General features: G+C 39.2%; 1 protein-coding gene and 1 pseudogene across 1 annotated transcript in view; one reads left to right on the plus strand and one right to left on the minus strand.

Annotated features, from left to right (window-relative positions):
* Positions 1–2912: 2912 nt before the first annotated feature.
* Positions 2913–26628, plus strand: part of REPS2 (RALBP1 associated Eps domain containing 2) — a 183319-nt gene continuing 159603 nt past the window's right edge. The window contains exon 1 of the mRNA XM_011362988.2: positions 2913–3245. Coding sequence (XP_011361290.1) covers positions 3012–3245 — 234 coding nt within the window. The 5' untranslated portion in view covers positions 2913–3011. The remainder of the gene's footprint in view (positions 3246–26628) is intronic.
* LOC111741747 lies at positions 15482–15597 on the minus strand (annotated as a pseudogene).

A 26628-nucleotide genomic window follows, 5' to 3' on the forward strand; every position in this document is an offset into this window, starting at 1 on the left:
GGCAATGATTCAACTCTGCCATTGTAGAATGAAAACAGCCATAGACAACACATAAATGAATGGGCGTAGCTGTGTTCCAATAAAACTTTGCTTATGGACACTGAAATGTAAATTTCATGTAGTTTTCATATGTCCTGAAATATTATTTGGCGCACAGGAAGAACTAAATTTTTTCGGCTATTAAAAAAATATAAAACCCATTGTTAGCTCGTGAGCCATACAAAACCAGGCAACTAGTCCTTGTTTTAGAAAACTCTTCCCTATAGGTAACCAGTGCTGTATTCTCACTTTGTTGTCATCTTCACGTGGGGCACTGATGCTGGATTTAAAGGGATAAAAGCATAACTTGAAGACCGTGTCTTGGCTATTCCTGAATATATTACTATTCTGGCTTTTCTGGCCAGGATGGAGCCAAAACAAGTGTGTATGTTTAGAATTGCAAGAGTATAAAGAAATTCTCTTCTAATAGTTCTTGTTTACTGTCAGCCTTAAGGAATAGGAGTGTTTAGAGTGTCTGCATTCTTATCTGTGTTTATTTTGAAGTTTGATAACTATTTCTTCTATTCAAAAAGCTGTTGTAGAAGTAAGGAACAGTACTTGGCATTCTTTAGATATTAAAACATTTTTAAAATGCCATTTTCCCTCCTGTGTCCTGGGTTTAAACGTTACTGCTGTTAGGTTACTGTGGCTGTGCCTCTGCTCTTCCGCTGAGCAGCTTCCCTTCTAGCATCCCAGAGCTCATCAGAGACTGCCCTTTCATCTTCTCTAGCTTGCTGTCCCTCACTCATTGCTTCCTTGGCACCAAGTTTCTTAGGCTCCTCCCTAACCTGTGATCCTCCCTCTCTGAACTGTCCTTTGCCTCTCCAGTTCCACCGATTTGTCAACATCCATCTCAGGTTCCCTTCATCAAGTCTTCCTGGTTGAGCTCTGGCTCATGGCTTTTCTCCCTTTAAACTCCCACAGCACTTAGCTGGGATACACGATTTAGCATTTAATTATATATTGTCTTTTATTGTTTGTTTTTATTTGTTGTGTTCATTTTGTCTTTTCCAGAGAGGCTGCAGACTCCTTGAAAGCTACACATTTTGTATTTTTTAAAAGTTCCTCACAGTGCTCCTGGAGGGATACAGTCAGTATTCCCTATTCTACCAATAAGTGTTGATGATGGATTTGTAGGCACAGATGTGAGACTTTCTACCCATCTCTGCAGTATCTGGTGCTTAAGAAATGTCTGTCAAATTTATGAAACTGAGTTAGCTAATGAAGATCAGCTCCAAGTCTAGTATCCAGTTGGACAAATCACACCATCTCTGCATCCACTTTCTCATCTGCGAAATCGAGATGAAAATGTGTTCCCAGTCTACTTCAGAGACTTACTATGAGGCTTAAATGAGGTAATGTAGCTTTGAACTATGTGAATGTTAGGGATTATTATACCTCACATTTCTTTTCGCAGGAGTCACAGGGGAAAGTAGCGTTTGGCATTTATCACAAAGTGGGTTCCTTTCTAACCTTTGTTAGAATAGTGGACCATTCTCAGGGGACTCTGAATGCAATGAGGAAGGTAGGAAGAGAATAAACATGATCTCTTGGTTTCTAGTTCTCCTGAGAAGGTATTACAGTTGTGAAAAATACAATGGCTGTGCGATTTTGAAATGGAAGTTCTCCAGCTAAGTCAGTCTTTGCTGCTCCAAACTTACCTATGCTTTCTGTACTCTTGTCCTCAAGCCTACTGCTGTCTTAATTCTCTCCTGGCAGGTCTCAAGCAAAACGTCATGTGAGAGAATCTTAGTGAAGAGATAAGAACTTCCTGCTTTTGGAGTGGATCCTCTTCTCTATTTCATTTCTTCAGATTCTAAAAGGGAAATATTGCTCTGACCATTATTTATGAATTGACGTAATTTTTCTTGTTTCTTATATAGCTCCCCTGCCCCGCTAACCATGTGCTCATTTTTTCCTTTTCCTGTCCTTGGCCCTTATTTGAGTTGACCGAAATACCAAAGTATAATTGTTATCATCAGTGCTATCTGAGATGATGTTTGTTTTGTTTTTAAGTAAAATAAAACTATTTTAGGAGTGAAAGTTTATATATCTCTTTATCAAATCAAATTCCAAAACGAATTTTTTAAGCCCAGGTGCTTAACACTGGAATGATTTTTTTCCCTCTTTGGCTTAGTGTTTCCCAGCGAGGCTTAATGCATATACATGTGCAATTCTTCCCAAGACCTTTTTTACTCCAATTACTCTAGTATTTAACACTAACCGATGTTATTTCTTTTTAAGGCTCAACTCCAGGTTTGAGCCATCCCTTAGAAAGTGGCCGGAACCTTGTCGCCACCCTGAACGCTATGGAGAATCACTGGGACCCCATTCCTATGAAGATCTCTATCCTCCAGTTTTTCAGGACCTAAGTCGTACTGCCATGGAAAAAGGAACGCATCATTTCCCATGCCTCATCCCTTTTCTGGGAAAGGCATGGCGTGCGATGGGCTGGACACCTGCTCCAGTATATTAGGGAGAAAACACTACAGCCTTCCCCGCCCCTTGAAAAGCGCCCTTCACCAGGTTGAGACCTTTCCCAGCCAGGGCGGCGCGCCAAAGACGCCCCTCCGCTGCAGCGAAGGCACTGAACGGCCCTGGCCCCACCCTCTCAGGCCCCGCGGCGCGGGCGGAGCAGGTGATATCGCGCGGGGAGGGAGGCGCGCGTAGTTACCTGGCGAAGCGCGGGTGGGGTGGGGCGGGGCGAGCAGCGGGGGCGGGGCCGGGGTGCGATCCCAAGCTTCGATTGGTGCGCGCCGCGCCTGTCTCCATGTGCCGCGGCGCGGAGGCACAACATTCAAGTCCGGGGGCGGGGCCGGCGCGCGCCTGGAGGAAGCAGCCGCGCCGCAGCTGCTGGGCGTGGGGGCGGTGGCGGCGGCGGTCGAGGCCGAGGCTGAGGCGGCGGAGGCTGTGGGGAAGGCGGAGGCGCCCCATTCGGGGACGGTGCTCTGCCAGGGCTCTTTCTAGGCCCCATGGAGGCGGCAGCGGGCGGGGGCTGTGGCTCCGGGCTGCCACTCGTGCTGAGTGAGGGTGAGCAGCAGTGCTATTCCGAGATCTTCGCGCGCTGCACCGGCTCTGCAGGCGGGGGCCCCGGGTCCGGGCCCCCTGAGGCCGCCAGAGCCCCCCCTGGCGCGGCCACCGCAGCTGCGGGCCCCGTAGCCGAGCTGTTTCGGGCGTCGCAGCTGCCCGCCGAAACGCTGCACCAGGTAGGTCCTCCCACTCCGTGCCCCTGCGGTTCTCTAGGGATCATTTATGTGGGGATAAGGGGCGGGGTGGGGCGACAGGGCTGCCCACAGGGACCCGGAGGCCTTGGCCAGGTTGTATAGAGGGGGCTTCACAGCCGGGAATGGCGGCGACGCCCTTGTCCCCAGGGGGACACCAGCCTCTTCTGCAGCTAAGCAGCGCTGGGTGCGCTCCCCGTCTTCCTCCCCTGAGAGGACTGGCACTCTCTCCCCTTCTCCGGCTATTTCTGGGGTTCTGCAGCCGCCCAGACCCAAAGTTTGCCTTGTTCTGGAATTGGTGTTTGTTTTGGCTGGTGTCTGCTTTAACCTCTGCTAGCCGCTCCTGCCCTGCCCTTTCTTGGGTGCGTGGGAAGGGGTGGGCGCTCAGGGGGCCTCACTGGGATTTGAACTTGAAGGATGTGTGATGCGTGTGTCTGTAGGGCCGGGGCTCAGGACTTAATGTTGCCCGTTCTATATACTTGTCATATACATCTCTACACATATTTATCTATCTATATATATATCTGTATATCTACTATATATATTCCCGCTAACCTATTTATGAATATTGGTATTTAACTGGAAAGCCCTAATGACAAGTCGCAGAGCAGGGACACAGGGCTGCAAGAGGATGCCTGTCACCGCAGAGCCAAGCTCCCTATTTAGGGCTAGAGGTGGACCCCAGAGGTCCATCGTGGGGGACAGCTGTATTGCACATGTAATCATTACTTGGACTTGAAAATAGAATTGGAAAGTAACATGTGTCATAGCTACGTCCTTTTGGCTGCTCCAAACCTGGAAAAGGATAAGTGAATGATCTACAGCAGATGCTGTTTTTGTTTTATGCTTTCCTTGGAGCTTGGAGCAGGACTACTTGATAAGCACTTTGTCTTTTGATGTTACCAGCACTAAATGCTGATAATTCTTAATATCGGGCCCAAAACGTGAAATGAAGCTTTTCTTAAAAGCAATAGCCAATATGAAAATTAATATCAATTGAATATTTAGAATGGGGAGTGGTATTTTAAAATGTAGTTCCAAAGGCAAACCGATGGTTTTATGGTTCACTTGTAATACCATTTTGTTTGCAGGTATTTTTTTTTTTATATTGTTTAAGACTGCATTTTATACTGCTGGAGCATGCATATGTTTGTGAGCATAACATTAGCCACCTTTTAGATCAGGATTTCTGAAAATATAATTAGTATTCACAGAATTTAGCATGGCTGACTGTCCCTTAAGAAGTCCTTGATATGTAGATAGTTCTGCCACTGCTGTTGAGCAGTTGAGCTGGACCAGGTTGAGAAAAAGTGTGTTAAAACATAAACCATGGTTTTTACATCAGGCCCTCAGAATCCTCTCAATCATAATAAATTTATTAAATGCTGTCACCACTTCTCAACTGAAAGAGAAATAAGTGACTGAGGCCACACAGCAAGTGACAGCTGGGCACCTATTAAGGCTTATTTTGTTGTCAGTAATACATGGAGTGTGATAAGAGAAGGTGGATATATTAAATCTGAATATGTTGGGTGACCTCTTTAGGATCTGGGGAAAGGGTTTTCTTGGCATTAGAATTCATGCTCCCTTGAGGTGTAGATGATTTCAGAAGAACCCAAGACACAGTGCCTTTGCATGAATTAGATTCTATTCTTGATGTCCAGTTGAAACCTGTTTGCAAAAGACTGCTTCAGATGCTGGCAAAAGGAGACATCCTAGGGGATTGCTTGTAGTAAATCTCTCAGCTTTAAGCTCCCTTTTTCAGCCTAGCAAAACGAAATACATCCTTCCCCATTAACCTAATACAATTGCAGTAATCCAATATTCTCCTTACAGGTGAAAATTAACAGCAAAGGCATCCTGGACAGGGAAATGTAATCAGAAGAGATTCAAACAAAGCCAGGAGCTGGCAGCCACTTAATTTTTATCAACCACTTTGGTGGTGTATGGTGTGACGTGTATATGTGTATGTGCACGTGATTCATTCACCTTGATTTGCACTACTCCATGAGTGTGTTAGCCATTCTTTAAAACAAATGTAGACCTTTTTAGCCTTTCCCTGTTAAACAGAAACCTATAAATTCAGAATTAAGTGTCCCAACAGGTATAACTGCTCAAATCATGGAGGCACTAACCAGCTCTGGTAGTTTCTATGGTAACAGCCAGATTTTTCTTCTTAATAAGCATACAATTAAGATTACGATAATGTTCCAGGAAAAACGAAAATCTTACCTAGAGTAAATGTTCTATAAATATACTTAATTTTGTCTCCTCCTTGGAATAAAAATAAACCACTACACCTGTTACTTTGTTATGGAAATGAATGATCTTAGGGCTTTTTCAATTGACATATATATATATATTATTTATTTATTAAAATATATTTTAACAGATTTAATTTTTTTCAGAGCAGTTTTAGGTTCAGAGCAAAGTTGAGGGGAAGGTACAGAGTTCCCATATACACCCTGTTCCCACCCTGCACAACCTTCCTTGTGATCAACATCCCCCACCAGAGTGGGACATTCATTACAATTGGTGAACCTACATTGGCACATCCTAATCACCCAGAGTTCATAGTTTACATTATGGTTTACTCTTGGCGATGTACAGTCTATGGGTTTGGACAAATGTAAAATGGCAAGTATCCATCATTATAATATGCAGAGTATTTTGACTGCCCTAAAAATCCTCTGTGTTCCACCTCTGTGCTTCATCCCTTCCTCTTACCCCCCAACCCCTGGCAGGCCACCGATCTTTTTACTGTCTCTATAGTTTTGCCTTTTTCAGAATGCCATATAGTTAGAATCACACAGTATGTAATCTTTTCGAATTGGCTTCTTACATTTAGTAATATGCACTTAAGATTCTTTCATGTCTTTTCATAGCTTGATGACTCATTTTTCTTAGTGCTGAATAATATTCCATTGTCTGGATGTACCACAGTTTATTTGTCCATTCACCAACTGGAGGACATCTTGGTTCCTTTCAATTATGGATAATGTTGCTATAAATATCCATGTGTACTTAAGTTTTCAACTCCTTTGGTAAATACCAAGGATCACGATTTATGGATCATACGGTAAGAAGTATGATCAGTTTTGTAAGAAATTGCAAACTTTTCCAAAGTGGATGTACCATTTTGCAATCCCCCTAGCAATGAAGGAGAGTTTCTGTTGCTCCACATCCTCGTTAGTATTTTGGTGTTGTCAGTGTTCTAGATTTTGGCTGTTTTAATAAATATGTGGTGGTATCTCATTGCTCTTTTATTTTACAATTCTTTGATGACGTATAATGTTGAGTATCATTTCATGTGCCATCTTGAATTATATTTTAATACATCAGAATAGCCTCCTATTTTAAAAGGCCTTTTGGACTCTACAGAGTATTTATCTTCATGTGCTGATTTATTTTAAAAGCAGGATTCTAGTACTAGGTAGAAAAATGGTAGAGTGAAAACATTTAAATTAGAAAAAGAAAATATCAGTGTCTGAGAAACAGGTAAATAGTTTTTGTTTAATGCTTTAAGGCAAAGAACGACAAATGTTAGAGTGATGGGTTTCCCAAGTTGTGAAGTATTTCATTAGTATTCAAAAACTAGTATTTTACTAGAAGACATATATTGTGATGGGAATCAGGTTTGGGTTTGATGTGTCTTTGAGGCATTTGAGTTTCTATTGTGCATCAGACACTTCTAGCTGTTGAGGTTATAGCAATGAATCTAACACAAATCCCTATCTTCATGGAGCATACACTCCAATGCAAATATTTTTATTCTTCAGAGTTCAAGTAAGAAAAGATTTGAAATATAACATTTAGAAATAAAATGTCTACCTTAAACCAGCAAGTTTTGTGTTTGAAATAATGAATTAATAAACTACATGGGCTCCTTTATATTATCTATCTTTTACGATGGCGTCTTAGTCTCTGGGAATGCTGGTAATCATTATAATTATTTTCATGTTTATGATAGTTAACTTTTTTGTTTTGAAATGTCTTTATTTTTTATTAATATATAATTGACATATAACATTAGTTTCAGGTGTACAATAAAACGATTCAATATTTATATATATTGTGAAATGATCACCATAATAAATCTGGTTAACACCATGACCCAGTTACAGATTTTTTTCTTGTGGTGAGATTATTACAATTTACCCTCTTAACAACTTTCGAATATACAATATGGTATTATTAACTACAGTCACCATGCTGTACATTACATCCCCATGACTTACTTATTTTATAACTGGCCGTTTGTACCTTTTGAACCCCCTTTACCCATTCCTCTCCTGTACCTCTGGCAAGCACCAATTTGTTCTCTGTATCAATGAGTTGGGGGTTGGTTGGTTGGTTTTTAGATTCCACATATAAGTGGAATCGTACAGTATTTGCCGTTCTGTGTCTGACTTAATAGTTAAATTAACTCTTGAACATTAAGGGGAATAGTTATAAAACACTGTTGATTCTGTATTATCAGGGGAAATCACTGAAGGAGAGAAAAGCCAATAAGTGATGTTTGATTGTTCAAGCAGCTTTGATTGAGACGAAGAAGTAAAACAAAGCGGTGAGAAGTAGGGGATATTTTAAAAATTCCTGTGCATGGTCTCTCCTTTGGGAAGAAGTCATATGTAATGGTATTCTTGTATTTCTTGAAGCAACTGTTTTAGTCATTAAAGAAAACTATAGGCAAAAGATAAAATTCTTGTGAACTTTTTCTTATAATTAGCTAGAACTATTTTTAAAAAATGTTTTTATATTGTTTTGTATGGCTTTTGTATCCTTTTGCAGCATATACTTTAGGGAGATAGAGGACACCATACTAAAACAGTAACTAGGAATATATGCTGTTTGAGATAGTGTTCTTTTTTTTGTAAAAGAAAATGAATGCCAGCAGATACAGTAAGTTCCAGAGCCAAACCATTGTCTGGTTAAAAAGAGGATATTTGCACAGTTGTTACCTATTGACTTATCAAAAAAAAATTTTAGGTGTGCAAAATTAGAGCATGACCCAACAAGTAACTTGTACCCACCACTCAGCATAAGAAATAAAACAGCCCAGTTAGTGTGAAAGTTTCCCGTGACCCCTTTTTTGGTCCTATTTTCTTCCCTCCCTACTCCAGAGGTTACTGCTGTCCTGAATTTGTTGTGCATGATTTGAAAAAAGTTTTAATACTTTATTATATGTATGTGTATATATCGTGTGCATATGTATATTGTGCATGGATGTGTATGTACATATATGTATATATAGTATATGTATGTCATTAAAATAATACATTGTTTTATATGGCTTTTCGACTTAAAATGAGGAGTATCATACTCTTTATAACCTTCTGCTTGCTTTTCCTTTACTTTTTGGGGAAACAGACACATTCAGATCATAGCAGCAACCAACCAACCTGAGTGGATTAGGACTGAGGGGTTTCCCGGGACAATGGACTTTCAGTTTTCAAACCAAACTTGCTTTTCCTCTCATTATGTTTTTGAGATTCATCTTTGTTGACATACGTAGCTCCAGTTCATTTATGTTTCCTTTTTAAAAATCTTTATTATCTATTCTTACAATGTCTTATCATTATGGTGCTGTAGAGACCTTTATGCCTAAGGAAAGTAGGTGGCATTTTTCTTTATATAGAATGTCACATGACCGGGGGACTGTTCTAAACATGTATGAATAATAAAAATGCCTTCATAGAGAGAAAAATGCACACTGATACTCTTGAGAGTGTTAGAGGACCTTTGAGTTAATTGATTAAGCTTTCATAGAGTTGCTTTTTTTTCTATCTTTTAAAAAATTTAATTTAAAATTTTTGTTGTCATCTTTTTTTAAATGGAAAATCTCAAATAAGTAGATAGAAAAGTGCATCAGACTCCTCTGCACTTGCCACCCGCGGTTGACAACCATCAATACATGGTCAGTTCCATTCCATCTCTATTCCCATTTTTGTTCCCTTTCCCTTCTACCCTTCTGTTTTCCTGAAGCAAGTCTCAGACATCATATGATTCATAGGTTTTATCTTTAAGGAAGAAATCCGGAGGTGATAAGAGCAGATGGGAACATGTAAAGGTTTAATCTGGGCAGAAAAAGTGCTGTGGTTTATGGCCACATGGCAAGATTGAGTGATGGTTCCACGCAGTCAAGCCACTGGCAGTCTTTAAGATAATGATATTTGAGAACTGATTTAGAATAATTGGGGAAACCAATAGAGAGACTGAGGAAATAACAAAGTGAAGACTTAGAAATACAAGATAGATTTGAATATTGTTCCAGTTTCACGCTCATAACTAGGGACTGCCCTACTTTAAGGGTATAGAAAATTAGTTTTGAGGAAATCTCGAGTTGTTTTGGTAACTTTTTAGAGCGGTTTGGTTCCTTTCCAGATTTTTTGAAACATTCTATTGGTTTTCTAAAGGTAAATGTTTAGTATTTTGTATTTATTATCATTCTGTTCTTCAGTATGTGGCTATTGGTGCGCATCTGTCTTAGTCCATTCAGGCTGCTATAAGAAAATACCACAGACTGGTGGCCTATAGACAACAGATATTTATTGCTCATTCCAGAGCAATATCAGAGACATTAGTGCCTTATAAAGGCACTAATCCCATTCGTGAGGGCTCCACTCTCATGGCCTAAGCACTTCCCAAAGGCCTCACCTTCTAATGCCATCACATTGGGCATTAGGATTTCAGCATATGAATTTCAGGAGCACAAACATGTTCAGATCATAGCAGCAACCAACCAATCTCGGTTGCCCAGGACTGATGGATTTCCTGTGGCATGGGACTTTGAGTTTTCAAACCAAGGTAGTCCTAGGCAAACTGGGGTGGTTGGTCACCCCCTCTGTTGGTTACTGCATTAGTTATCTATTGCTCTATAATGAATTTATGCAAATTTAAATTTAAAACAACACATATTTATTATCCTTGTTTCTATGGGTCAGGAGTCCTGACATGGCTTAACTGGGTCTTTAACTCAGAGTTTTACAAGGCTGAAATCAAAGTGTTTGCCAGGCAGCATTCCTTTCTGGAGCTTGGAGACCTCTTCTAAGCTCACATGATTGTTGGTGGAATTCAAGTTCCTTATGATTTTAGGACTAAAACCCTCAGCTCCTAGAGGCCACCCACAGTTCCCTGCGACATGGAACAGGCATGTTCCCTCTCCACAGGCAGTTCATAACATGGCTGTTTGCTCCTTGAAGGCCAGCAGGAGATTCTCTCTAGTCAGCTTAGATGAGTGACATCCCATCGCCTTTGCCATACTCTGTTGGTTAGAAGCAAGTCTCAGGTTCTGTCTGCACTCAAGGGGAGAGGATTATACAAAAGCATAGACACCAGGAAGTGAGAATTAGTTGGGGTTGGGGGCACCTTAGGATCTTTCCACTACACTTGCCTTTCAGTTTTCTGAAGTAGGAAATTACTGTTTAGTGCTTTTTGGCCAGAATAAAAAAAATATATATTTTTGCTTAACCACTCGTTTCAAATTTTTTTATCTTCTCAGAAAACATTTCCATGCATAATTCATTTTCTTATACCAAGTAGAACTGGCAAATGTGTATCTTCTTAGTTATTATTTTCAATTTTAGTCTTTAGGCAGTTCGTTTTCCCTCTCAACTAGTACGAGGCAGGAAAAAAGTGAAAAAGCAGATATGAATGCCCTGCATGCCACCCCTGCACAGAATACTCTAGAGCAGGTTCCAGATGTCTGTAGATTTAGATGTGGGAAAAGTACATCTATATACTAAACCCCTAGCTGAAATGGAGCATTTCCTTACATTATGCATGCAGGCAACAAACCACACAGCAGCATTAGCAGTACCTGTGACTTTATCACCTGTAGAAATAGAATGTTTTTAAATCATATTACAATTGTTGCAGGTATTTCAATGACAGTTTACAATAGTTTAGACTCATTGGCTGATCTTATTCATTGTGTTAATAAAGAAACATATGTGTTACTACCACAAACTTGTTTTTTAGTATTTTGATAGCTGTATTTCAATATATTTTGTTTACAATCCTATGTATTTTAACTGTTTAATTTTATGCATTTAAAAACATTATTCCGAGAAGAGATCCATGCAGACTTCCAGAGGGGGCCACAGCACAAAAACGGTTAGGAAGCCCTGCTCTGAAGAATTGTCAGGATTAGAAATTTCAGTTCTTCGGGGTTCATTATTTCCACAGTCGGAATGGCAGTGGTGGTGCTGGCAAGCCCTGTCAGGAATGAGATTCCATAAGGCTACTGTGGTCCTTCCCCCTCTAGTCCATCTTGCAAGGGGGAAGGAAGCGGGAGTGAGTAAATGCTCAGGTGCTTCCTCCAGGACCTCAGCCTTTAGTCCCTGCAATCCCTGGGGTCCCTGCAGGCCTGGCTCTGAGCTCTCTCTGCGTCTGACCTTTCTCTCTGGCCCTCTCAGCTCCGCCTGGCTCTGGAGAGCCCCTCTGGAGCAGGTGTCAGTTGGCTGTTAGGCCTCTTTTATTTACCACTATTATCTCTGCTCCCTTGACTATCTAGACCATGGACTCGAAGGAAAAAGTGATTTTAACAGTCTGGAAACCCAGCTATCTTCACAATTTAATTCACAACCAGGAGAGGCTATTAACATTAAGCTAGTAGTAAATGTTTGCTTTGACTTTGTTCATTTCTAACACTTTACCATTGGTTTACAAAAAAATATCTTCGTTCAGCCTCCAAGGAGTAATTAGGTGGTTCACCTGTGTTAATTTCCTGACTAACAAGTAAATCCCATAAACACCAGCAATTAAGAATTGTTTTTTTTTTAAAAGCAGGCTTTCTTAAATGCGTAATGTTTGCCCTTGATGTCTTCAAAAGAACATATTTCATACAATAATCTCTTTATTTCTCCCTTAGTTCAGGGTCAGCCTTGTGAAAAACAGATGATTATACATGGACAGCTTTTTGCCCCGGAGATGTTTGGTGTGTTTGCTTTTTGATTTTTTTTCTTTAGGATCTCCTTCAATTTAAAAATATTTTAACTCCTCTCCTTTGCATATGCTCCAGTACTTTTATAGTCCTATTACTGAGAGATGGCAATGGAAGTAAAGCATGTGCAGTTTAGTATGTGGATGTTTTAGATTCGTTTAATATATTCGTTGTTCTAGATCAAGGGTTTTCCATCTCAGCACTATTGACACTCTGGTCTGGGGCATTCTTTGCTGTTGGGCCATCCTGTGCACTGTAGAATGTTTAGCACTCCTGGTCTCTATCGACTAGATGCCAGTATCTATCCCTCCCCCAGGTGTTACAGCCAAAAATGTTTCCAGACATTGCCAGATGGCCCCTGGCCTAAATTGACTCTGGTTGTAGATACGTGATGATAACCTTCATAGTAGCAGTTACCAATTATTTACTGATTACCATGTATTTGGCTTCGTTTTATAACTTGTAGAATGCTCATCTCATTTAATTCTCACAACCAAACCACGAGATAGCTATTGTCATCTCCTGTTTGAAGAAAACAAAATAGAGGTGCAGAGGTTCAGTAACTTGCTCAAGGTCACAGAGATAAGTGACTTCTGGCAATACCTTTCATAATTATTTGGGTTGAAATTCAGTCTTTGTCAAGGAGACAGACTAAAAATAAAGGGAGGTTTCCCTGTGGTGTCTTAATGGAGAGGCTGTCACTTTCATAGCAGTTCTGTGTAAATATTGGAATTCTTGTTTAAAGGGTAATCCCATGGGTGTGCATCTGAGTAAGGGTTTTGGGCCATTTCTAAGGAGCTTCTGTGGTACGGTGAAGTGGAACATGGAACAGTCTAGGGGCAAGGCTGATCAAACTTTGAAGCCAGGGAAGCCATCATAAATTGGGGTAAGGCTATGTATCATTCAGGGCCCTGCAGGAAATGGCATGCTCAGAGGGTTTTGCTGAAAGCAGGTGATGAGGCGTGGAGAGACTAGCGGTAGCAGGAAGCCAGTGCTGTCCCTAGAGCTGAAGGAGCAAGGGGAGGGAATGTTGTTGCTGGAGCTGTGAAAGGTGGCTGCCCTACAGACACAGTAGTCTAGAAGGAAGCAGCCATTGCCAGAACTGTGGCCAGGGAACAGCTAGTGGGCTGGGGAACAGATAACCCACTCTGTCTCCTGCCACTTGATGTGCTGCAGTGCCTCTTACTGTCCTCACCCAAATGGGAGCCAGAGGCGGGGGAGGCTGGGTGTTGAAGCTATAGAGGCCAGCCTCCTGGGCAGAGGAGATTAAGAAGGGCTGGGAGTGGCTCTGAGGAACAAATGGAGTGAAAGCCAGCATAGGCTACAACCTGGTCTGGGAAGCACCACCCTGGATCCTCTGGAGAATGGGGCACGGCTGGTGTGGAGAGCGAAGGAAGTCCATTCGTGCCAAGCAGGGCCTGGGTATAAGGCCAACAGGAGGAATAAGAGAGGGCCAGACAGGGGCAACTGGCCCATCCAAGCTGCGATTTTGCTCTTTTCCAGGGAAACCTTGAGGACTGTGGGACTGTCTGTCCGCATTCGGATATGGGGCATGTTGCTTTTTGATTAGAGTGGGCCATTTCCATGAGTTGCAGTGTTTGTGCTTGTTCAGGGCGCTGGAGAAAATCTAGCAACTGAGTGGCCTTCTTGGAGATTCTGCCAGGAGAAGTAGCTGTACATGGTGGGAAAGGTCACCGTAGAACCAGAGATGAATTAGTTCAGGGGAGTAGAAAATGCCTTATAATGTCTGGGGTATGGGTTTGCCTTTGTTTAGCATTTTTCTTTCTCTGTAGGATGGGATTCCTATAGGGACTCTTCTTCACCCAAACTTTGCTGTATGTGTATACATATCCACTTAGGATTTCTTTGTACATTGCTCAAACTCACTAAAGGTCCTGTTGAGTAAACTGAAGCCTTAAAAAAAGCAGAATTCTCCTCATGTACTGTAAAGTAAAGGCAAATGCAAAGAAACAACTCTTTTCTCTTTTACATTCTTCATGGACTAACTTATCTTCTGGAAAACTTGTTGCCATGGCAATGGGATATTACCTATCTCCATAATGTACTACATAAAAATAGCCCTTTGTGTTCGAGGGTGATGTTGGTGACAGGTGGTTGGGTGAATGTATAGCAGGGTGCTTTGTCAGCATTCCATTGTTTAAAGTTGTGAAATCAAAATGAGTATTGATTTTTTTTCTCACAAAATGTAATTTTATCTGGAATAGGCAGGTAGTGGTGCTCTGTTTAATTATGAATTACAAACCTTCCTTTGCAGGTTAGCTAAATATAATGGCTGGAGCCACCTCTTACAGTGATAAGTAAATGGCTTCTCTTTCTCTTGGTGCTACAGGGTGTGCAACACAAGATTTGGTGGGGGGAGCAAGTAGTATACTTCTCTCGTTCTTGAACAAATGGTTCTACCTAACTGCCTTGTACTTTAAACTAAGAAGTAGCAAGTGGTCAGGTGGAATAGATGAGCTCTGAGCTGTTTATCAAATATTAACTTCTTATAGTTTCTTAAATAGAACGAATCCTTAGTGAAAGTCCGTCTCCCTGCTGATTTTTGCGTTTGCTTCACATGTGTAGCCAAGGATGGAATCTTGACCCTAACCTTAATTTTTCCTTTGAGAAATCCTTTGGGCAATTTCTTAGAGCAGTAACTCTCAAACATTTTGTTATCTTCTCACCTTTCTTCTAGACATTTATCTCATATATAAATAGCTTCCTGATGCTGAAATAAAATTTACTCTAGTTTTGAGAATTTTAGACTCGAGAAAATACCATGCTTGGGAATTTTGGACCTAAAAGTCATCTCTCTAATTCTGATATGCATTGTACTACTGCAGAAATGGAATCATGGCCTCTGTCTTTTCCCTTGGAGTCAGTACGAATGTCTTTTGCTAATCATATCAGAAATAGTTGTTGAGTGGCTTGCTGTGTATGCAATACTACTCTTAGAACTTTTTTTGTGTATTAACGCACTTCCCATTAACATTTTTAATAATTTTTTGTTACTATTTTCTAGATGAGGCATACTTATCTGTATGCTTTTCTGTTTCAGGTGAGTAAATTTTGTTGTGCAGTGTAAAACTTGGTTGCTCCTTCTTGCTTTTCAGTATGTTGAAGTGTTTCTAATACTGAAAGCATTCTGCTATTGGGATGGCAAAGTACAGTCCATTATGTTGTCTATTTATTTATATTTTTTGGTATGGCCTATGAGCTTAGGTTGGTTTTTCCATTTTTATTTATTTTTATTTTTAAAAATTATTATTATTTATGCCTACAGCACCTGGTCTTCCTAGGTGGTCTCCCATTCAAGTACTAATCAGGCCTGACCCTGCTTAGCTTCCGAGATCAGACATCAGACTTGTTCAGGGTGGCATGGCCGTAGACTATGGACTGTGGCTCCGCTGGGGTGTGAACCCAGGACCTTCTGCATGTAAAGCAGACGTGCTAACCACTATACTATGGAACAATGTCCAGTTTTTCCATTTTTAAATGGTTGGAAGAAAATAAAAATGTTTCATGACATCTGAAAATTATGTAAAGTTCAAATTTCAGTTTCCATAAACAATGTTTTATTGGCACACACCCATACTCGTATTTATGTATTGTCTGTGGCTGCTTTCTTTCTATAGGGGCCCAGTTAAGTAGTTGTAACAGACTGTACAGTCCGCAGAACCTAAACTATTATCAGGAAAAATGTGCCAACCTCTACTCTATAGTCTTCTATATCTAGGATGGGAAGTTGTACTGAATAATAAAAGCAGATCGGATTTATATACAGGTTCATATGTATTTGAATTCTCTTTTGGTATGTATTATATTTTCCTCTCTTCCACTAAATGTTACTGTTTTCACCAGTTTAGGTTCACGTATTATGGCATAGCTCAAATGTATTCAATTTCAGCTCTCTATACCTATCTTGGTTATCATAACAAATACTTTTAACCCATTTCAAGTGAGGGGAAGTAATGACTTTTATCGTTTTACTAATTAATGTTTTCCTTTACTAGGTCAGTAATTATAATTCCTCTAGCTCTACTTATTTATAACTATATTGCTTTCGACTTTTGGGCTTTCAACTAACATGCAAACATTGATACTTTAGTAATCCTAAGACACCTGCACTGATTGTTCTATTTTAATTTAATAAATCTTGTATGTGATAAAGATTGCATCTTTTATATTCACCCTGTTGGATATAATATACTCAATTTTCATGCAGTCATTTAAAAAAGTATGTTTTCTCCTTTATCTCTCATTTCTCCACTTTTTAAATAACAGCTTTATTGAGATATAAATAATACAGCTCACCCATTCAAAGTATACAATTCAGTTTTTAGTATATTCATTATCTATTTCTAGAATATTTTCATCAACCCAAAAAGAAACCCTATACCCAATAGCAGTCACCGCCAATCCCATTATCCCTGGACAACCACAACTCTGCTTTCTATATATATGGAATCGCCCATTCTGGATATTTCATATAAATGAAATTGTACAATATACGATCATTTATGACTGTTTTTTTTTTCATTTAGAATAACACTTTCAAAGTTCATCCATTGTTGTAGCATGTGTCAGTACTTTTTATGGCCCAATATCCTATTGTATGAATATACCACAATGTATTTATCCACACATCAATTAATGGACCTTTGAGTTGTTTCTACTTTTTGGCTATTATGGATAATGCTGCTATGAACATTCGTCTACAAGTTTTTGTGTGGATGTATGTTTTCATTTCTCTTGGTTAATTACATAGGGATGGAATTGCTAGGTCATGTAGTAACTGTGTTCAACCTTTTGAGAAACTGACAGACTCTTTTCCAAAGCTGCTGCACCATTTTATATCGCCACCAGCAATATATGAGGATTCCAGTTTCTTCATATCCTCTCCAACATTTGTTATTGTCTGTCTTCAGTTATAGCCATCCGAGTGGGTGAGAAATGGTATTTTATTGTGGTTTTAATTTGCATTCCCTTGATGCCAAATGAAGTGAATATCATGTGTTTATTGGCCATTCGTATATCTTCTTTAGGGAAATGTTTATTTAGATCCTTTGACCATTTTTAAATTGAGTTATTTGTCTTTATAAAATAATGAGTTTGTAAGAGTTCTTTATATAGTCTAAGTCCCCTATCAGATAAGTCACTTAAAAATTTTTCTCCCATTCTATGGGGTTTTACTTCTTTGAAGCACAAAAATTTTAAATTTTTGATGAGGTAATTAATTTTTTTTCTTGTTGCTTATGTTTTTGGTGTCATATTTAAGAAACCATTGTCTAATTGGTACAGCCACTATGGAAAACAGTTTGAAATTTTCTCAAAAAATTAAAAATAGAAATATCTTTTGACCCAGCAATTCCACTTCTGGGTATTTAATCAAAGAAAACCAAAACACTAATTCAAAAAGATATGCGCACCCCTATGTTCACTGCAGCACTGTTTACAACAGTTAAGATATTGGAGCAACCCAAGTGTCTATCAATAGGTGATTGTATAAAGAAGATATATGTACACAATGGAATATTACTTGGCCATAAAAAATGAAATCTTACCATTTGCAACAATATGGAGGGACCTGGAGGGTATTATGCTAAGTGAAATAAGTCAGACTGAGAAAGACAAATACCATATGATTTATATGTGGAATCTAAGGAACAAAATAAATGAACAGAGAAAACAAAAACAGATTCATAGATAACAGAGGACAAACTGGTGATTGCCAGATAGGATGGGGATTGGGGGCTGGGTGAAAAAAGTGAAGAGATTAAGAAGTACAAATTGGGAGCTAGAAAATAGTCACTGGGATGTGAAGTACAGCATAGGGAATGTAGTCAATAATATAACTATGTATAGTGCCAGGTGGGTACCAGACTAATCAGAGGGATCATTTCATAAATTATATAAATGTCTAACCACTATGCTGTAACCCAAAACTAATGTAAAATAATATTAAATGTCAACTCTAATTGAAAAAAAAATTAAAACAAGGTTAAAAAAAAAAAAAGAGAAACCATTGCCTAATCCAGGATCACAAAGATTTACCTCTAGATTTTCTTCTTAGAGTTTTATAGTCTTAGCTCTTATATTTAGGTCTTTGATCCATTTTGAATTAATTTTTGTATATGGTGTGAGGTAGGGGTTCAGCTCCAGTCTTTTGTATACGGGCATTTAGTTGTCCTAGTATCATTCGTTGCAAAGTTGTCATATCATCTTTCTTTTCCCATTGAATGGCTTTGGAACCCTTGTCCAAAATCAGTTGACCAAAAATATGAGTTTATGTGTGGACCAGCCATTCTAGTCCATCGATCTTTATTTCTAGCATTATGCCTGTACCACACTGTCTTGATTTGTTGTATTTATTTTTGAGGCACATGGCTCCCTTCCTCCCCCACACACGTAAATTAGGATATTTCACACTCAGTGGTATCTTACATTTTATCAAAGCTTGCAGATTCTGTGTTAGTGGCTTGGAATAGGATACTGGAGTCTAGAATGGAGCACTGTTAAATCTTAGGAACTAAATGGGTGGGAGGTTGGGGTAGTGAGAGAGGTGGTAAATTGGATGCTCCTCTAGTGTTTAGCAGCAAACTCAAAGCAGGAGTCAAAAGTAGTCTAGCTTTACATAATTTCAAAGCTGAGTACTGATAGTTCCAGTTTCTTTTAATGGATTCTTTAAAGAAATGCTACATCACCGAATGCTGTTCATGGTACAGAGAACAACACTGTGGAAGAATATGGACATTGACTACTCTTAGTCAAAAAGATTGACATGAGTCCAATTCTGAATGTGAAGAAAATTTTAGGAAAACCTTCAACAACTAATTTTGCTGATTTTCTTTTTTATATATATGAATGATAAATGAAAAATCTGTCTCAAAGAGCTCCTTTAATAGTCTAAGGTAAATGTTAAGTGGCAACGTATTACGTCATATCTAGTGTTTTCTTAGTGCTACCTAAAATAATGGTGTCTTAGGTTTGAAATGCTGTCATCCTCCTGCTTCCAGCTCTGTTTACACCTCGGAGGGAGTTGGGTCCTTTCCCAAAGTCTGTTGTATGAATTGACCTCTTGGTTTCCACTTCCTGCAATCACTGTATGTCCATCTGTTTTCTGTGTCTCCACCATAATTTTGTTCTTTGTCTTGTTCTTGTAGGTTTAAGCCTTAAAAGAGAGCCCTTTATTATTCTAGTGAAGTTTTGAGTGGGAGTAGAGGTTACCATGTATGTTGAATCCAGTAGGAATATTCAGTCACTCAAGAGATGAGCTTACAGAAAATGACTTTTAGAAAAGTTGCATCACCCTGCTCCCTTAGTGTTAATATCTTGCCTAATTATAGTACGATGATCAAGAACAGGAAATGAACATTGGTACAATATTCTTAACTAAACTACAGACCTTATTCAGATTTCATGTTTTTCCACTAGTGGTCTATTTCTCTTCCAGGATACTATTCGGGATTTCATATTATATTTAGTTGTTATTTCTCCTTAGACACATCTAGTCTGTAATAGTTCTTTAATCATGTTTTTCATGACACTTTGAAGAATATTGAGAATGCCCCTCAATTTGGATTTGTTTGATGTTTTCTTATGATTTGAATAAGGTTGTGCGTTTTTGGCAAGATGGCTAGAAAAATGATGATGCATCCTTTTCAGTACAGTGTATCAGGGAGTTCATTATTACTGGTGACATTTACCTTGATTCCTTAGGTTAGTGTCTGCAGGATATCTTTCCCTTTGTAGTTCAAGTATTTTGAGGAAGATGCTTTGAGACTATGCAGATAACCTATTTCTCCTCGAACTTTTGCCCATTAATTTTTATCACTCATTGGTGGATCCATATCCATTTCATTTCATATTATTTCCTAGAGTATTTGTGATAAATATTTGATTAAGTAAAACAGAGCCATGCCCTACAAGAAACAAAGATCAATTACACTAAAGTCCTATCGTACTAGTTAGTGTAACACTAGCAACTGTGTACCCCAACTTTCAGAGGCTTAACACAACAGAAGCTTTTCTTCCCAATGTAGGTATTTCTGGTTATGTAGGTGTTCTGCCATGTAGTGATTCAAGGACACAGGTTAAACTTTTTATTTTGAGGTAATTTCAAACTGACAGAAATGTTGTAAGAGTAGTATCAAGAAATCCTGTATACCTGTTACCTAGATTTACTTAACATTTGTCACATTTGCCTTATTTTTTCTCTTCCATATATGCATATTTTCTTTCTCTTTCCTCCCTCCCTCCTTTCCTTCCCTTCCTTCCTTCCCTTTCTTTTCCTCCCTCCCTCCCTCCCTCCCTTCCTTTTTTCCTTCCTTCCTTCCTTTTCTCTTTTTCTGTCCCTCCCTCCCTCCCTTCCTTCTATCCAACCATCTATTTATCATCTGTCTGTCTGTCTGTCTATCTGTCTGTCTGTCTGTCTGTCTATCTATCTATCTATCTATCTATCTATCTATCTATCTATCTATCTATACTAAACCATTTGAGATTAGGTTGCATATATCATGCTCTTTTATGCCTTAATAGTTTAAACTTATATATTTTTCTACTTAATTCTAGTGGACACACAAATTAGTTTCAAATGTGCTAACCCATACTCATGTGAGAAACACTTTCACTAGCTAGATTACAGCATATACGAACACTTCTTTTTAGCCTCACAGTATCTAGTCAAGATACTGTTTTCAACAATTTTACACTGAAGTATTAAATTTACAAACTGTACACAAGCACATGTAATTAATCAAGTTTAGGAAATTTAATATTGATGCAATTCTTCTCTGCAGTCTGTATTCTAATTTTATCATTTATCTCCAAAATGTTTTTTTGTAGGAACCTTTTTGTTTTTTCCCTATACAGGATCCAGCCTAGGATCACCTATTGAATTTATTTGTCATGGCTCTCTAGTTTCCTTTGACCTGGAATAGTTCCTGTAAGCCTTTTTTGTCTTTTTGTGATATTGACATTTCAAACAATGACATTTCATAATACTGTTCTGTAGAATGTATCAAATTTGAGTTTGGTTGGTGGCTTCCATGTTTAGATTCAGATTATGCATTTTTGTCTAGAGACTGCATAAGTGTTGTGTCCTTCTCAGGTAATAAATTCATCAGGAGGCACATGATGTCTCGTTGCCCCTCATTGGTGATTTAAATTTTGATCATTTGGTTTCAGTATCGTTTAAGCCCGAAGTGTTTTTAGAAATGAAATATCAGAGTGATCCTCTTGTAACAGTGTTTAGATTGGAAAATTATGTTTGAAAAGGCTTTCAAAACTATTCAGATTGACAAATATGTAACACAAGACCCAAACCTTTCTAACTTTTCTTTCTTGAGTCATTTTCTACCACTGAAATGTTAATCCATGATTTAGCCATTTATGACTGTTTTATTTCCTCATGCAGGTATTTTTTTTCCTAAAATTTTTTATTGTAGTAAAATATACAGAAAACTTACCATTTTAACCATTTTAAGTGTACAGTTCAGTAGCATTAAGTACATTTGCAACCATCACCACTATCAATTTCCAGAACTTTTTCATCATCCTAAACAGAAACACTCACCCATTAAACAGTAATTCTCCACCCCCCTCTCCCAGCTCCTGGTAACCTCATTTTATATTCCAGTACAATATTTTAGAATAAACACCAGCTTCCTGTGTTATCTAGGATAAGGTCACTCAACTTTTTCTCCCACATCAGGATTATAATAAAAATATTATTTGCCAGGTTATACAGAGCAATTTCTGCATTTTGGCAGGAATTACTATCTAGTAATGCTAAATCTTGGTAAAGGAAGTAGTTTTATTCTGAAAGTTGACAGAAATAATCATTAGTTTGATAATTTTTACCTCTGGGGGCAGAATATTTTGGATGGGGTAAGAGCAAGGAAAGGTGAAATTATTCTTCTAGGGTGGCAGACCAGAGTTTAAATTGCCTGTTATGTTTTCCATCTTGGCCGTCTAACCAGTTGGGTAGAGCCATTCAAATCATTTATGCCTTTGTACGTGGCTTGATGGGTGTTGATACATATAAATTGGAATAAATTCTAGCAATGTTAGAGGCCCAGGGTTCATAAAGGCACTTTCTCAATGCAGCCTTTGCATGTCCCTATTCCTTGGTCTGTAAAGTGAACATTACGAAAGTAACTTCTCTCCAAAGAGTGCTTTGGGACAAAACTGTAAAATACTTTGCAGTGTAGAAAGGCCTCTTTATTCTTAGTAACGTTGCTCAGTGTTCGAAGGCTCACTCACTCCTAGTCATTCTTCTATGTTAGGAATATTTATTAGGACTAATTTTAATAGCACCATAGAATATAAACACCAATCTGGGGGAACAGTGTTGGGAGAGAGGGAACAGCCAGTGTGGAGGCCAGAAGGCTGGACTCAGGAGGCTCGTGGGGTCATGGCTGGCTGGCCCGCAACCCTGTACCCTCTCCCCACAGACAAATTTTTATTTAAAAAAAATTTTAAAAATAAAGAATATAGACAGCATGGCTACATGTATGTCCCTGTTTGCTGGAGCTAAAGAAACAACTGTAGATTAAAAAACACTCAAATAATAAAATCGCCCAGATGACCCACCTGGTCCTTTGCTTTATGGTGTTGGGTGTCTGTCTCATTTCCTTGATAAGTTTGACAAGGCCTTGAGATTGTTAGATTCCTTGGTTCAGGCTATAGATGGAAGAGAGACTCTAGGAGTAGTCTGTGAGTGTTTTGTTCTTGAGGGATTAGCATATTGATAGATTACATAACCTATTGTTGATTAGGTACCTGCCAAACAGTTTATAGGATTTCTCTGGGGTTCACACAGGTGAGAAGGATTCCTAGTGGCAAGAGGTCATTTATCTGACAAGTCAGTAGTTACTTTAGGGTCCTACTCCAGGAGTCCTGCTGTTGAGAGACCTCAGCTTGAATGAAGTAGCTTTTCACCATTAGTACCCCAAGGGCTTAATGATACCTGTTGGGATGAGTTGGCCAGAAGTCATGCAGTCCATTTCTTGCTGTAACTAACTTCTGCCTGAGGATTAAGAATGAATGACTCTGAGGTCTAACCCAGCTGGAAGGACCCTTGTTCATTTTCCAGTTTTGTCTCGTCACTGTTGCTTCTCTGGTGGTACCAGAGCTCATATAAGAGGTGATGAGTGTTGGTTCTGTATTGCTGCCTAAAAACCCATCCCAGAACTCAGTGGTTTATAGTAACAATGCTCACAGTTTTGTCAGAGATTTCAGAAAGTCTAAGCTGGTCACTTCATCTCTGCTCTAGATGGTGTTAGTTGCGTGGCGGGGACTGGAGGTTCTACTTCCAAGATGGATTCTTCACTCTTAGGAATGGCTCCTCAGTGTCTGTGGCCAGTCTCTCTCCATGTGGTATCTCATCCTCTGGGGACTCTCCACACAATTTAGGCTTCTCACATCATGGCAGCTGTACTTCTTACAGGATGGTGATGAAATGAAAGCCTCTTTTAAATTCAGTTAAATATTGGCAATTATATTTGGTATTGGGATTGTGATATGTATCATTTTATTTTGTCATATTTATAACCCAATTAGGGTGGAAACCTGAAGGAAGGAAGAAACACTTCATTTCCTCTGCTTTTTGTGAGAATGATGGGTTGTCCAAATAGCAAGTGGTTCAGCTTTTTGGCTTATTTTGGATTATTGAGCACCACCCTTCAGAAATGGTTTTCTAATGCTCTCCTGGCCATCTGGCATGAGCAAGAAGACCTTTTACTGAATAAAAGTAAGCTGATAATAACAAGTTGAAACATCTTGATGATAAATATGTTTGTACAGCTTTTCTAATCCCAGGTTATTGAAACTCTGTCAGCCTTGGCTGGTATCCACGCTCTCTCTGTGCCCGTGTGTGTGTGTGTGTGTGTGTGTGTGTGTGTGTGTGTGTGTGTGTTTTGAGCTGCTCCTGCTGAGTGAGCACTACAGCGATAGAAGGAGGAGCAGCATCACTGGGATGTGGAATGGGGAAAGGTAAGGCTTGGGCTCAGTTGCAGTAATCCTAAGTTTTTATGCATAAGGAGGAGGCATAAAAGGATAAAATGGCCCTTCTTACTAGCAGCATCTGATTCTCTACCCTTTCACCCTAGTACCGTTTCATAACACAAAACAGATGTGCCTTAGACAAGAGGAAAATAGTAGAGCTGGATCTATTTATGATCTTGTGTTTATCATTAATAGCACTGGATCTTTAAAGTAGGAAAAGCGATGTTGGTTGTAACTAGAAATTGTGGGCCATTTAGTAACATATATAAGGAAAGGTGGCAAACCAAGTGGCTCTCAGCTTCTAACATCTTATCTTCTATGGTGTAAGTTAGTAAATGGTCAGTTTTTAATATAGTAAAAAGAGGAACCTTCTGGTAAGCTTTGCCTAACTTGAGAGTGCTGTTTATATTATAGACAAAATGCTAAATTTATCAAGCATTGCGGACTCATCCTAGTCAGGATTTTGAGTGCCCATGAGCAGTTCCTCAGAATTATTTTGGATGCTCAAAATACGGTTTCTCCCCATATCTGTATTGCCTAGCACCGCAAGACTCTTTATAGGGTGTCAAATATGCGAGCAGATTTAAATGAATTCTCTTAAATGCTTCATGGGATAAGATGATCCAATGGGAACTGAATGTTTTCAATTAGGATGTTTCCATGGATACCATTAAGAGTGCCAAAATTCATAGCCACAGGAGACTTTACTTGCTTCAATATTGATTAAGAAATCTGAGAACAATCTCAAGAAGTGTAGGACGTAGGCGGAGGATAAATTCTGTGGGTTGTGTAAATTTTGCTTTCTCTCCCATGGTTAAGGGCTAGTCCAGATAAAATTCTAGGCAGTAGGCCAAGTCTAACAACAGGATTTATGTCAAGAGCATGTCCGGAATAAAAGTGAACACGGGTTACTTCTTTTATTCCAGGTGTAGATGCTATTTATTTATTTATTTATTTACTTATGTTCACTTTCTTATGTGCTGAGCATTAGTAGTTTTTAAAAAATCATAAAAAAACACAACCCTTTGTATCTATGTCGTTTATAAAGAAAACATTCTAAATGGTGTCTGCAGACATCTGAAAACTTGCATCCCTCCGGGAAGGATTCACATCTTAGGTTATTACTCATTTTTAAACATGATTCTTTACCTGGGTTCTCAGATCTCCAGGGGGTCTGTGAATAGAATTCAAGGGGACCCTGACCTTGGATGGAGAAAAAAGTACATGTTTATTTTGACTAACAGTGAATATTTAGCATTTTCATCAATTAATGAATGCAGGCAACAAATCACCTGTGACTGTCATCAATAAATCAATTTCATATTGTATCACAGCTGTTGCAGATGTTTTACAATATAATTTCTGCTAATCACTACAAAATTTGGGCAGTTATTAGAGTTCCTGCTATTTCTTGATACTTAATGTCATAATAAAAACGTATATTATTATATCACGAATTAGTATAATATTTTAATATAATTGGCTTCCTGTGTAATCCCGTTTTATTTTTTACACTTAAAAACATTCTTAAAAGAGATCCATAAAGCGTCACCAGACTACCAAAGTGTCTATGACACCAAAAATGAAGAACCTCTTTCCTGATAGAGTACACATTATAAGAGTTATCATATCTTAATGTTCTGACCACAATTTAAGAAAGCAGTTTCCTATTTAAGTGCCTTTTATGGAAAAATCTTTAAAAAAGGATTAAAAGTTGAAAGGTAATTCCTTACTGTTGGTTCTTGTGTGGGTCCTACAAAGCACTGCAGTCACCTTTGACTTCTCATTTGAGAATTTGTCTTTAGGGGATAAGTTATTACCATGTGTAGAAGTTGAAGAAGAAAAGGTGTTTGGGTCTGTGATGGGCTGCATTCAGTAGATCACTGTTAAATCCGTGAGAGGGGAGAAAAGGGTCCTATTCACTTTCTTGTGGATTGTGGTATCGGGGTCGCACTCTCCCAGAAGTTTCCCTGCTCGGTACCTCTTGCCTCCTCCTCTCCTGTGCCACATCCTCTGTGGGGTAGAGGTGTGAGCTTGGATGCTCCATGAGTGTTGGGACCCTCACTTTTTCTCCAGGAGCTGTCCTCTGACTTACGCTGGTAGGGAGTGATCAGAGGTTTAGCCATGAAACTGGTTCATTTCATGGCTAGGATGATGAATGCAGAAAATATAGGCAAAATGACTGGGAGGTTTAAATGAAATGCCCTAACTGGCTTTTCTCTGAAAGATTATTTTGCATAAGGTGGTAAAGTGAGTTCCCTGTGATGTGAAGTGTCATTCTGGTTTGTTACTTGATCATGGCCCGCCCTTTATCTTTTCAGCAGTTTTGGTAGCCTTTTAATGTCCTCTAGCACAGGGGCGTGGCCTGTCACGAACTGGTCTGCACAGCAGGAGGTGAGTGGCAGGTGAGGGAGC

This window comes from Pteropus vampyrus, unplaced genomic scaffold (assembly GCF_000151845.1).
Source record: "Pteropus vampyrus isolate Shadow unplaced genomic scaffold, Pvam_2.0 Scaffold81, whole genome shotgun sequence".
NCBI classification, from domain to species: Eukaryota; Metazoa; Chordata; class Mammalia; order Chiroptera; family Pteropodidae; genus Pteropus; species Pteropus vampyrus.